Raw genomic sequence first — 12,682 nt, 5'->3', positions numbered from 1 at the left:
GGGATTACAATCATGAATCACCACATCCAGCTAATAATAGTTTATTGAAAGAATGAATCAACCAGTCAATCAACCAAAAAATGCATAAACTTATTTTTCTCCCCTTGCAGAAACAAGATGGAAAACATGCTCAATGAAATGAGGACAACTCTCTTTAGTGGACATTTTTATGTGTGCTAATCATCAGTGCTTACTTAACAAGGGTTGTTTGATTTTGACTAGCTGGCATAGCATAAAAGGGTTATTCTCAAACCAGTCAACTGTATCTTAAAGCTCTCCTAAATAAACTAAAATCTATCCCAGGAATTGAATGCAAACTAGAGAGGAAATTAAAATGTAGAACATAAAACAGCTGTTTGATCAGCTGTTACAATAGGCTGTGGACAAAGAGTGTATTTTATGTCTTATCAAGATGGGTAAAAATAATTTGTCATAGAAAATGGCTGGTTACAACGCTATTTTCTTTTTTGCATTGAAACACAACAGTTATCCAATTAATGATAGCAAACCTCTAGAAGCACAGAATAAATGGCACCTAATAAATTAAAAAGTGCTATAAAAATATATGTTCCAGTAAATAATGGTAGGTAAAAGGCAGTAACTGCAAAATCCAGGTTGCCTGCAGGTTGTAGAGGGAAAATTTTGCAGTGAGATTTTGCAAAACTGAAGATACTTATAATTTCTAATACCTACAACTTCAATAAGTCATAGCTATGAACTGGTGAAGAATCGTGGTTTTCTTTGCACTGTGCCAGAGGCAGGGAAAATGTTGTTTTCCTTTTGAAATGACTAAGAAGCCCATTATTAAAATTCCACCATAAGGTAAATTGGTAAAACATCCTTGGGGTGACAATTTTGAAAGAATTCCCAATGTCTATTTCTAGGAATTCCCTAAAGAAATAATCAGAATTATGCACACTAATCAAGGTTCATGATCGCTTCTCAGTCAAAAGGCTGAGGAAGTGATCAGAAATTTAAAAACAACAAAATGTTCAGCAACAGGAGACTGGTTTTAAAAGCTATGATACAATCATATGAAGTGATACTTCGAAGTTATCAAGATCCTAGGAGATCCCAGTGCTTGGGAAGCTAAGGCAGGAGGATCTCAAGTTCAAGGTCAGCCTAGGCTACACAGTGAGACACTGTCTCAAAACAAAGAAACAAACAAAAAAGAGTGTATGAGAGAAAAGTATTAAGACATGGCTAAACATTCATAATATAGTCTTTATTTTTAAAGGGACACTAATGACTGGCAAATATAGTAAGTGGTTTGCATAAAGAAATTGTAGATGGTAATATAAGAGGGGTTAGTTTTTTTGTGGGGTTCAACTATGGATGATTTTCATTTTCTTTATGCTATTTTCTGTGATTTGCAGATTTTCATAGCAAATGTGTATTATTTCTGAAATTCTTGTTATTAAAAAGTATTCCCACTTCTCTAAAACAATTCCTTATGCTATAAATCACAAAATGGAAAGCGATTTCATCTTTCACTTATGTGAGTGGTCTCTCCTCATTTAAACTTTTGGAGGGAATTTTGAAATTCTATCCATTACTTGGCCTCTTTGGCCTTTAGGCTCATGACCACCCAACTTCCCTTTCTGGTGGTACTGGAGTTTGAACTCAGGGTCTTGAGCTTCCTAGGCAGGCGCTCTACCACTTGAACCACACTGCCAGTTCTTTTTGCTTTGGTTATTTTTGTGCTAGGGTCTCGCTTTATGTCTGGGCCGGCCTGGACTGCAATTCTTCTATTTGTGCTTCCCTGAGTAGCCAGGAATGACAGGTGCACTCCAGGTGATGGGGTCTTGTGAACTTTTTTGCCCAGGCTCACCTGGAACCATGATCCTCCACATATCCATTTCCCAAGTAGCTGGGATTACAGGCTTGTGCCACCACACCTGGCTCCATCCACCCTACCTTTATAGCATAAATTTACTTTTTATTTGGTTTGTTTGTTTTTATGGTGCTGGGGAATCAAACCCAAGGCCTCACACATTAACAAGGCAAGTGTTCTACCACTGAGCCATAATCTCAGCCCATAAATTTACTTTTTATTATTGCTATTTTTGCAATGCTTGAGCTGGAACCCAGGGCCTCAGGCATGCTAGGCAAGCACTGTACCACTGAGCTATACCCCCAGCCCATTTTTCTTTTTTCCTCTAACCACACAACCTTAGATTGTTCTTTGAGACCTATTAAATTCCACCCTTGATCAGAACTTCTTCAACTCCAAGGATCTTCAGTGATTTCTTCTAACTTCCCCTTTGATTCAGAACTCAATTATGTACTATTTTTCACAGCTCCTTATTACTTGTACATGCTAACTTGTGTCTCCAGCTGCATTTTAGTTCTCCCGAGGATAAGAGACTGGTCTTACTCTTTTTCTAGACTTAGCTTAAGTAAACAGATGCATACTGACTTTGGAAGCATGGCTAATGGGGACTTGGCCTTCTATGATATCTCTACTGAGCTGGTGGGGCTGAAGATGGATCTTGTTTGTGAGCATAAAAGTAGGATGTAGAAACAGTACGTGGAAGTATTAGTGACTTTTACCTCCTGCCCTGCACCATTTGCTTGGATTGCATTTCCTCCTAAGGCTGAGGGTTCATCCCCTAGGACAGTAAATTTATTCAAAATAAGTGCTGTGAGGCCTAGAATTAGCCCTTGGCCTCTCATGTCCACCTTTCCTTGCAGAGGATGAAAGATACTTTCATCCTCTGACACCAATGATTATATTAAAGAAAAAGAAAAACTAACCTCGAAGAAGTTTGTTACTTGGATGTTCAAAATCAGGAAGGAATTTTCTACCTGCCTGCTCCTCCCTTAAGGAAACAACTTTTACACAGCCACCCTGGTAATAAGTTAAGCGTAACAAACTTGAAGCCCTTATAAAATGGTTATGTTGCATGTCTAACCAGCACAAATCCCAAAGCATTTTACTGGGAGATTAAACACAGTGGTTCTTCAGACACACAATACACCCGAACAGGGTTTCTCATTTTGGCTCATATTTTGGACCCAGAAGGATATTCGATCTTGCACGTTTTGAATCCCCTCAGTGATATTAGCCTCAGGACCACCCCCCTTTTACAAGAAAGGATTTTGAGGTTGAAGAAATAGGTAACTTGCCCAAGTTACACATTTAAGGGAACAGGTAGAATCTGACCTCAAGTGCAAGGTCCCCAAAGTCCTTAGGTTGAATGATCTTCCTCCAGCTGGTGCAAGATTAGTTCCATTCTTGCCAACTGTGGGGCTTGCCTTTCCCAGTCCAGAGCCAAAGTGACCTGTGATCCTCGTCAAGAGATTCTTTCTATCAGTTTAATTCAATTTCTTGGGGCTGGGGTGGAATGGGTACTTTGCTAACAGCAGACACAGGGAGATAAATCATATGGAGTTCCTGGTTTTGAGTGGCCTATGATCAGATGAAAGTTCACAGATCGTCAAACAGATTATTTAAGTATGGTAAATGAGATGTAGTAATAAGTATGGAGCACTGCCAAGACTGTAAGTACAGTGCGAGCAAATACAAAGGTGAAGGTGAGGTTGGTGGTAGCTCTTGTACAAGGGCACATGCAACTGTATATATTCCATTTGTCCTGGGTGCTAACTGACATCTGCCATTACACTGTCGTCACCTATAGTAATTTAGTATTCACTCATCTTATATATTGTTAAAACTGGAGTTCTAATTCAATGTATATCAGTCAAATATATGTGCATTTATTGTTTGACTCTTGACAGGAATAAAGAAATGTATTAACAGACTGGAATTTGTTGACAGTACACTATTTGTCATTCTTGATGACTGCAAAAATACTATCTTTTTAGTAGCACTGGGCTTTGAACTCAGGGCCTTGTGCTTGCTAGGCAGGTGCTCTACCACTGAAGCCATGCCCCCAGCCTGTTTTTACTTCAGCTATTTTTCAGATAGGGTCTTGTGTTTTTTCCCAGGCCGACCTAGACCACAATCATCCTGCCTATACCTCCCACATAGCCGAGACCACAGGTATGTGCAGGGAGATGGGATCTCCCTAACTTTTTGCCCAGAGTGGCATCGAACTGTGTTCCTCTTGATATCCACCTCCTGAGTTGCTGGGATTACAAGTTTGAACCACCACACCCAGCCCTGAATAAATACTGTTAACAAGGAAACATCAATGGACTTCACTGTGTCAATGGAACGTGGAAACGTTCTAGAGAAACAAGTTAGAAACTAAATTACCTCTTTAAGTTCATGGGATAAATTTGACCCAGAAGTCACTTGAGTATTTACTGTCAAAAATGCAAGAATCATTAGAAAAATTTGGCTCCTTTGGTATTTTTAAACAAACTTTGATGGCGTTCAGAGTAGTTGCATAAATAATATCTTCTCAATGTGTCATTGCAGACATGAGAGGCTGACATGATTCCAGCGCAAATTCAAAGTTGTTGTCGCAAAGGAAGGTTCAAAGACTGGAACTCACTTCTCTAACGACAGTTCCACAGGGAGTAGGCAAAATCCAACAGGGAGCGAGGGCTAAATGGGTAACGGTGGGGCAGTCCTAACGTTAACATCTGCCGGGCACTGAATCAGTTCCAAGTCTTCCTTTAGCAATGTGTTCTGTGTTTATAGTAGCTGACAGATTTATCTTTTAGATATATCTTAAAATAACTAGGGCTTAAGCTTTTTCTTTAAATTCAGCTGCTGATTTCTTTATATCATCTGTGTTAGTAAATCATATACAAGCCAAGAAAGAGAGCTTGAAAGCAGCATCTCATAGGATAACACTCCCTGGGTTTGTGAGTGCGTGTATGTGCGTGCATGTGCGCGTGTGTGCATGTGTGTGGTGCCTGCACACATGGAGTGTGTGTGTAAGCACTGCCACAAACCACTTCCTCAACCCACTAGGGGGTAAGTGGCCATTTTGCCAGCCTGATTAGCAAAAGTAGCCAACGTCTATTGTGTGCTTTGCAGATGCCAAGCCTGACTTCAATCACTTAGCACATATTTTCTCTTTTAATCTTCCCAACCACTTTATGAAATAGATATCATTATAAACTATAAACCTCCCTATTTTCCAGATGAGAAAATGAAGGCAGAAGCACGTTAACCATTTTGCCTAAGGTGGCAAGGCTAGTTAGTGGTGGAACTCTGTGCTTAACCCTTATGCTCTGCCACTGCCCTTGTAGGGGAGGGAGCCTGGTCCTCAGCACTCAGTCAGTGGAGAAGGGAATTATGGTCTCTGTCATGGCCCACTCATACCTTAAGCCCGCCCTGGTGACTGCTGAGAATACACAAGGATGGAGAAACTGTGGCTCTAGTGGCACCTTGCTCTGCCCACGTAGCCCAACATACCAGCCTCTCCCACCAATGTGCCCTAGGTATGAGAGTCAAGCAGAAGAACAAGGTATCATCCTTCTGAACCCTCGCAGAGCTGCCACCTAAAGTCAAGCTCCTAACAGGATGCTCAGCAGGCTAGTCTTTCCCATTATTTATTACCAGCAAATAATATTATTAAGCAAATAATACCACTTGCTATTAATGTGTTCATTTTCCATTATAATTATGACAGGAACCAGGTGGCTGAAATGACAAGGTTGGAACTGGAATGACAACCAGGCAAGGTTGACACTGAAGTATAGATCTAGGGCTTCCAAAATGTCTCTTAGTGAGGGGACTAATGAGCCCCAGGGCCTGGGGTGATCCTGATCCCCTCACTAGAGACTGGGGAGGGAAGTGGCAGATGGACAGAAGGAGGTCAGATAATGGGTATGAAATTCAGTCAGGCAGGAGGAGTGAGCTGTAATGTTCTACCATGCACTATGGTGGCTATAGATTACAATAATTTATTGTGTATTTTACAAAAAACAATGAGAGGTGTTCAACGCCTCCAAAAAATATGTGTTTTAAGAAAAGGGAAATGTTAATTACTCTGATTTGATTATATATTGCATATGTGTATCAAATTATTACACTGTACTCCTTAAAAAGGTAACTTTTTTTTTTTTGGTGGTGGTACTGGGGTTTGGACTCAGGGCCTCACACATGCTAGGCAGGCACTCCACTACTTGACCCACTCCACCAGCCCTGTTTTGTGATGGGTATTTTCAAGATAGAGTCTCACGAACTATTTGCAGAGGTTGGTTTCCAACCATGATCCTCTTGATCTCTGCCTCCCGAGTAGCTAGGATTACAGGCGTGAGCCACCTGCACCCTCCTTAAACAGGTGTCATTCTTCTATATCAATTAAAAATAAAAATAATAAAGATGTCAGATAAGTTGGGTGCAGTTTTTTTTCACTAATGAAAGTTGTTTTATTCATTTATTTTTGCATTATTGGGGATAGACTCTGGGTCTTGCATATTAGGCAATGGTCTACCACTGAGCTATATCCCCAGCCTTTGTTTTTTAGACAGGGTCTCTCTATATAGTCCAAGTAGGCCTTGAACTTGTGATCCTCTTACCTCCACTTCCCACATACTGAGATTACAGATGTGTAACACCACACTTGGCTATGAAAGTTGATTTATAACCTACTATATATTTTATGAGTAATTAGAAGAGAGAAACTTGAAGGCTGCAAACACAAAGTAATGATAATGAGGTGGAAATGTACATTTCCGTGACTTAATCAGTACATATTGTCTACATGTATTGGAATAGTACTCTGTACCCTATAAATATGCTAATTTTACATGTTAATCAAAATTTTAAGGAGATGGAAATATTAACTACCCTGATTTGATCATTACACACTGCATGCATGTATCAAATTGTTACAGGGTACCCCATACATTTCTACAATTAAAATAATAATGTTTGTGGTACTGGGGTTTGAACTTAGAGCTTTGGTTTTGCTAGGCAGGTACTCTACTACTTGAACCACAATCCCAGCTCTAAAATGATAATTTCATATAGAAATGAAGTTGTTTTCAAAATCCTTATCATCACTGTACAGACTGTTAATAATTTTTATAGCACAGTGAAGAGAAACCTATCTGGTAATAATTACATGCTAAAATTGTTTTTTAAAAAAAGAAAATCCCTAGAAAACAAATAAGGATTTATTTTCCAAAAGGTAGAGTAAAGCAAATCCAAGTCAAAGCCATAGTGATCACCGTTTATCGTCCTTCACATGCCTTCTTTCTAACCCTCAAAACAGGCTGGCCAGGTAGGCATTCTGAGTCCCATTGTAAAGATGCATTAAGGGTTGGGGCTATAGTTCAGTGGTAGAGCACTTGCCTAGCACATGTAAAGTCCTGGGCTCCATTCCCGGCACCACAAAATTATATTTTAAAACAAGATGGCTCACCTCTATAATTCCAGCTACTCAGAAGACAGATGTCAGGAAGATCACAGTTCAAAGCCAGTCCAGCAAAAACTTACTGAGACCCACCCCATCTCAACAACAACAAAAAGCTAGGTGTGGTGGTTCACACCTGTCATCCCAGCTACACATGAGGTGTAAATAGGAGGATTGCAGCCTAGGCCTCCCTGGGCAAAAAATGAGAGACCCTATTCAAAAAATAACTAAAGTGAAAAGGGGTACAGGTGTGGTTTGAGTAAGATAGATAATCTGACCAGCAAGCATGAAACCCTGAGTTTAAACCCCAGTACCACAAAGAAAGGAAAAAAGAAAGAAAGGAGAGAGAGGGAGGGGGTGGGATGGAGATAAGAAGGAAGGAAGAGAGAGGAATGGGGAGGGGAGCGAAGTGGGGGGAGGAGAGGACAAGAGATTCAATGTGTTCTTTAATGGCTCTTTTCTCTTACTTTTCATTTTAACTTTTCCTGCTCACTGAGAAGTACTGATTTCATGGTATACATTCTAAGCATTTCTAATTTGAATAATTTTGTACATTTTTATTAATTATTAAGTTTCACTTCTAGCTTAAAAAAAGATAGAGAGTTGAGGCAAGTGAAGAACAGATTCTGTAACTTCTCGGGTTACCTGGTGGGTAATTGTAGGAAAAGGGGTTCACAGTAAGTCTGTTTGACACTAAAACCTATTTGCTGATTTACCTCTGTTCTCTCCTTGGCTGGGATATACAAATTTCCAAACATATCATATACAATCATTTTTTCTTTAATAACATTCAAGTGAGTTAAAGGAGCCCAGAGAATTTCTCCATTTTGCTTCACCAAGCGGGAGGAGGAAGTCTGGCCATTAGCACCTGGACCACATCTGCCCACAGCATCCCTCCCTCAACTCAGGATTCCCTGCCTCTGACCCTCCCTGCCCAGACCAGTCCCACCAGTAGGCACCTGGGCTCACTCTCCTGGCCACACAGATTGCCTGCCAGGCACTGGTTGCAATTTCGAAGGCTGGTTCAGGCTCTTCCAAGGATCTCAAACAAGAGCCTGCCACTCTTGGATGGCCAAATCTCCTCTCCCCAGCCTAGCAAAACCTTTCTCATTTCTGCTTTGAGTTGCCCTTCTTTAGCTTCTATTTTGGTGATTGAGCAAGGTCCACTCCAGAGTAGCAAAAGATAATTCCCATGTTTTCACCAACCAAACACTGAGGCTTGCGACAGAGGCAACACGCTGCTGGCCAGCTCCACTTGGGAGATGTTTTCCTCTGCCAAATTTCTGCCCCTTGCACAGAAGAGAGCTCAGTAGGGATTCATTGATATAACATACACATTTGTAAAGAGCATTGTACAATTGCCTTGGAATTTTTTAAGCATCAAAAGGAACGTTATAGATTAACCAGCTGTCCTCCCAGTGTATCTGTTTATCCCAAAGGGAGTGATTAAAATTTGCTGACGGCTTTAAAAATTATCAGAGAATTACCAGAACGTCCCAAGTTTAATCATTAACAAAGTTTAAAAACCAGAGTGGGATTCAGAGACTTTTAAACATAAGCCATTAAATCAATTACTCATTGATTCTAAAATTCTACACTCTGCACCTCTTGGCTTTGGCCATTTCTTCTGCCACAGTAGCTTCAACTAAAACTTCTGAGTCATGCACATCTGTGACACCAATTTCTTTCCTGTATTTCCAACTGATAGATTTCTCTTCCTGGGTGTCTTCCCAGAATTTTCAACTCCCAGATGTCCTGTCTTTTCCCAAAACCTGCCCTTTCTCCTCCCTTCCTTCTTTTTTGCCAATACCATCTCCATATTCCCAGTCATTTCATGTACATTTCTTTATAAGTGAAAAATTGTCAATACTGTTTGTTGTTCATTGACCACAGGAGCTAAGCCTTTTGGGGGTGGCAAGTAAGGCTCCCCATAGCTCATCACATTGACTATTTTTTAGGGGGGAGAGAAGTTGAGACAGGGTCTTGCTATGTAGCCCAAGCTGGCCTCAAAGTTCAGACCCTCCTGCCTCAGGCAATGGCCCTGATTCTTCATCATTGATGTCCCCTTGGGCCAGGATGTGAAAAATGTTCACTAAATGAATGTGTAATGAATCAATTAATGGACTCCTTCTTGCAGGACCCACCAACTTCTTTTACCTTTTATTGTCTTTTTAAAAATTATTTTAAATTGACACATAAAAATGGGATATGGCAAGTGGTAGAGCAGTTGCCTACCGTGAAAACCTGTGTTCCATCTCCAGCATTGCCAAAAAAACCCCCAAAATCAAAATTATACAAATTGATGGGTGCCATGTGATGTTCTGACGCAGGTGTGCACTGTGCAATATCCAAATCAGTTAAGCATTTCTATTTGCTCAAACACTCATCATTTCTTTGTGGCAAAACCATTCAAAATCCTTCCTTCTAGCTCTCCTACGTCTTCCTAGCTTTTTTGAACTGTACAGTGCATTTTTGGTATCCATGGTTACTCTACTGCACAACAGAACACAAGAGAACACCAACAATCATTTCTCCTTGTCCTTGTTTGGGTATTTCAACTCCCTTCTTGGGGTGATAAGTCTTCCTTTTTGGTGTGGTTTTGTTTGTTGGGGGCAGGTGTTGATTGTTTTTCTCCTGCCTCAGCCTCCAGAGTGCTGGGATTATAGGTGTGTGTCACCACACCTGGCTAAGTCTTCCATTTTGATGTGATGCATTTTTAACTCCCTATCGCAGCCTCCCCTTATGCCTTCAGATAAACGAGTAAAACTTTTATGGGGCCTTGTGCCATATTTTATTGTATTTTTTTTTTGCACTGTTAGGGATCAAACCCAGCACTCTACCACTGAGTTATATCCCCAGCCTAAATAGCATTTACACACATTTGCTTTTTCTTTTTCCTTTGCAGTGTTGGGAATGGAACCCAACACACATACTAGGCAAGCACCCCAGTCCCATTGTGCCACATTTTCGATTTTGCAAGGCTAGTGCACGCAGTTTCTCTTGCCCCTCACACTGCCCCTGTAATCTAGCTATGACTAAGTAATGCTACCCCATGTAGCAGATAAAATAATTGAGTAAGGGTGGGCCTTGAAACGCTGCCTTTTTGGTTCTTAGAACAATGTCTATTCCATAAAGCTCCTGAGAAAAGACAGGTCTACTCATGGGTCTCTTTTTTTATCAGAGTTTGGGGGTGAATACTGAGGATTACTGCTGCTTAGAAAAATTGCTAGGCCTTTATCTGACCCTCCTGTGCGAATCCATCATAAAGAATTTGAGTGAGTTTGAAGGTTTGGAGTGTAAGGGCTGGGGTGAAGCTCAGTAGTAGAGTACTTGTCTAGCATATGTGCTGCTGTGGGTTCCATCCCCAGCACTGAAACAAACAAGCAAAACAAAGCATTACTGAAGGTTTGGAGTGTAAATCCGAAAGGGCAAAATAATATGGGAGAAGTAGGAAGTCTGAGTCCATGAGGTAAGAGAGGGATGTTAGGGGCCTGGAAAGAGAATCTTCAGTTTCCGCAACATGGGGTGCTGGTAAGACACCATGAAGAGGCACTTGGTAAAACTTTTGAAAACACCTTGGTAGGTATGCCTTTAAGACCAAGCTCCTTTGGGAGAGAAAATGTCAAAAACCCTCCAAGAAACCTGGGTGCACAGAATCACCAGCCCTGGCATGCTGGGCTTTTGCATCTGTGTACCTGCAGCACCTGGCAGATGGCCTGTCATGGGTGAGCTCACCGGGGTGGCTAGATACAGGTGAGGAAAGGTGAGGAGGGCTGGGGCAAGACAGTAGCTCAGGACCAGGGGCAGGGCCCAAAAGCTGATGCCTGGGGTTCCTCTTCAGGCCCAGGAGAGTAGGTCACCTCTGCCCTGCCCACCTCACAGGGAGCAAGGCTGGCCCCTGCTCCCAAAGATGATTTGAGATAAGGAGAAGGGCAAGTCACGGGTGACATGTCTCCAGATTCTGGAGGTGTGTCTTTCCCTACTGCCCAAAGATCAAGAGGCACTGGGAGTTGGGCCAAAGTACCCATGGGGTCTGGAACCCTGGTTGTGCTGGAAGCATCGGTTATTCCCACTGACTGACCCTCCTCAGAGGGTCCCACTGACCCCATCCCTCCTTCTGGCCTCTGTGTTTCTGGCCCCTGCTGTATCTATGGGCGCCCCTGTGGCTGAAGGAGCAGTCTCTGTCCCCATCCTTACCAAATATGGGCTGGGCCAGAGAGCCTAAAGCGTGGCCACCCTGCTCTTAGGGTTGGGGGAGGGGGACCGGGGAGGTAGACTAAAAGAAGCATTTGCCAGGAAGGCGGTGCAGGCCCAGGTAGAACCCATGACTGTCAGGGACCCATGGAGAATCAGAGGAGTCTGGAGGTATTTGGCAATCGATCGGCCGGGGTCCAATCTTTTCCTCCTGTTCAAGGCCGTTTCCCAATGCCAAGATTACAATAAATCGTGGTGCACCGCCTGCTCCAAGCCAGGGGGAGTGTCTAGGTCAAACTGGAACAGATGACTGCTGACCTTTGCAGCACACCCCCCAACATGTTTCTCCTGCCTCCTCGCTCCCTTTCCCCTTGCTTCGAAAATTCCAGCAAGCTCAGGTCTGGCAGCCTTCGGGGGATGAAGTTCAAAGTCTGGCCCCAAATCTTCAACAGGCTTCCAGTCCAGGACTTCAGCCCACGGGCGCGCCAAATCCTTCCCCCAGGGAGCTTGGGCGTGCGGCGCTGGGGGCCCGCTAGATCCCCGTGGGTGCACGGAGCGTCTGGGGACTCCAGGTCCAGCCTCCGCCCCGAGGTCGCCCTGCAGGCCTCCCCGCCCCCTCAAACCACCTGTCTGAGATCGCGCAGCCGCCACTGACCTGAGATGCCGCCCCCCACCACGACCACATCGCATTTGCAGCTCATGGTGCTGGTCCCGCTCCAGGCCGCCCCGGTGCTGGCTGCTCTGGTCTCTGGGCCTCTGCCCGCGCCCGCACGCTGCTCACTGCCCCGAGTCCCCAACGCCTGGGTTAAGCCGCTATATTGCGGGCCTCGGGCTCCAGGACGCGCAGCCCCGCCCGCTGACACGCAAGTCGGGTGGAGCTCGGCCCAGCTCTGCCGCCCCGGCCTGCAGGGGGAGGGCGCCCAGGCGGAGAGGTGACCTGGGACCTCAGAGTCCCTCCCCCGGGCCACCGCCCCACGGCCTTCTGCAGGCTATTTTCCAATCAGCCTGGCTGCTCTGCTATGGAGCTTAGAGGCAGATCCAGGCGTCTTCCTCCAGCTCCGAGGAGCAAACAATAACAATTATTGCGTGTTTTCTACGTGCCAGGCACGGTGCTAAGCACTTTTCGCAGGATTAATATTCTAGTTTACAATAATCCATTTTACAGATAAGGAAAACAAAGTAGCTAGTAAAAAGCCTGAAAGAAA

At 43.4% G+C, this 12,682-nt stretch overlaps 1 protein-coding gene across 1 annotated transcript in view; it reads right to left on the bottom strand.

Moving 5' to 3' along the window:
• Positions 1–12,385, bottom strand: part of Maob (monoamine oxidase B) — a 113,115-nt gene extending 100,730 nt beyond the window's left edge. The window contains exon 1 of the mRNA XM_074062794.1: positions 12,133–12,385. Coding sequence (XP_073918895.1) covers positions 12,133–12,178 — 46 coding nt within the window. The 5' untranslated portion in view covers positions 12,179–12,385. The remainder of the gene's footprint in view (positions 1–12,132) is intronic.
• Between the last annotated feature and the right edge of the window lie 297 nt (positions 12,386–12,682).

Source organism: Castor canadensis, chromosome X (assembly GCF_047511655.1).
Source record: "Castor canadensis chromosome X, mCasCan1.hap1v2, whole genome shotgun sequence".
In the NCBI taxonomy this organism is placed as follows: domain Eukaryota; kingdom Metazoa; phylum Chordata; class Mammalia; order Rodentia; family Castoridae; genus Castor; species Castor canadensis.
Note: the sequence above shows the minus strand (reverse complement) of the source record. Positions and strands in the feature narration are given on the sequence as shown.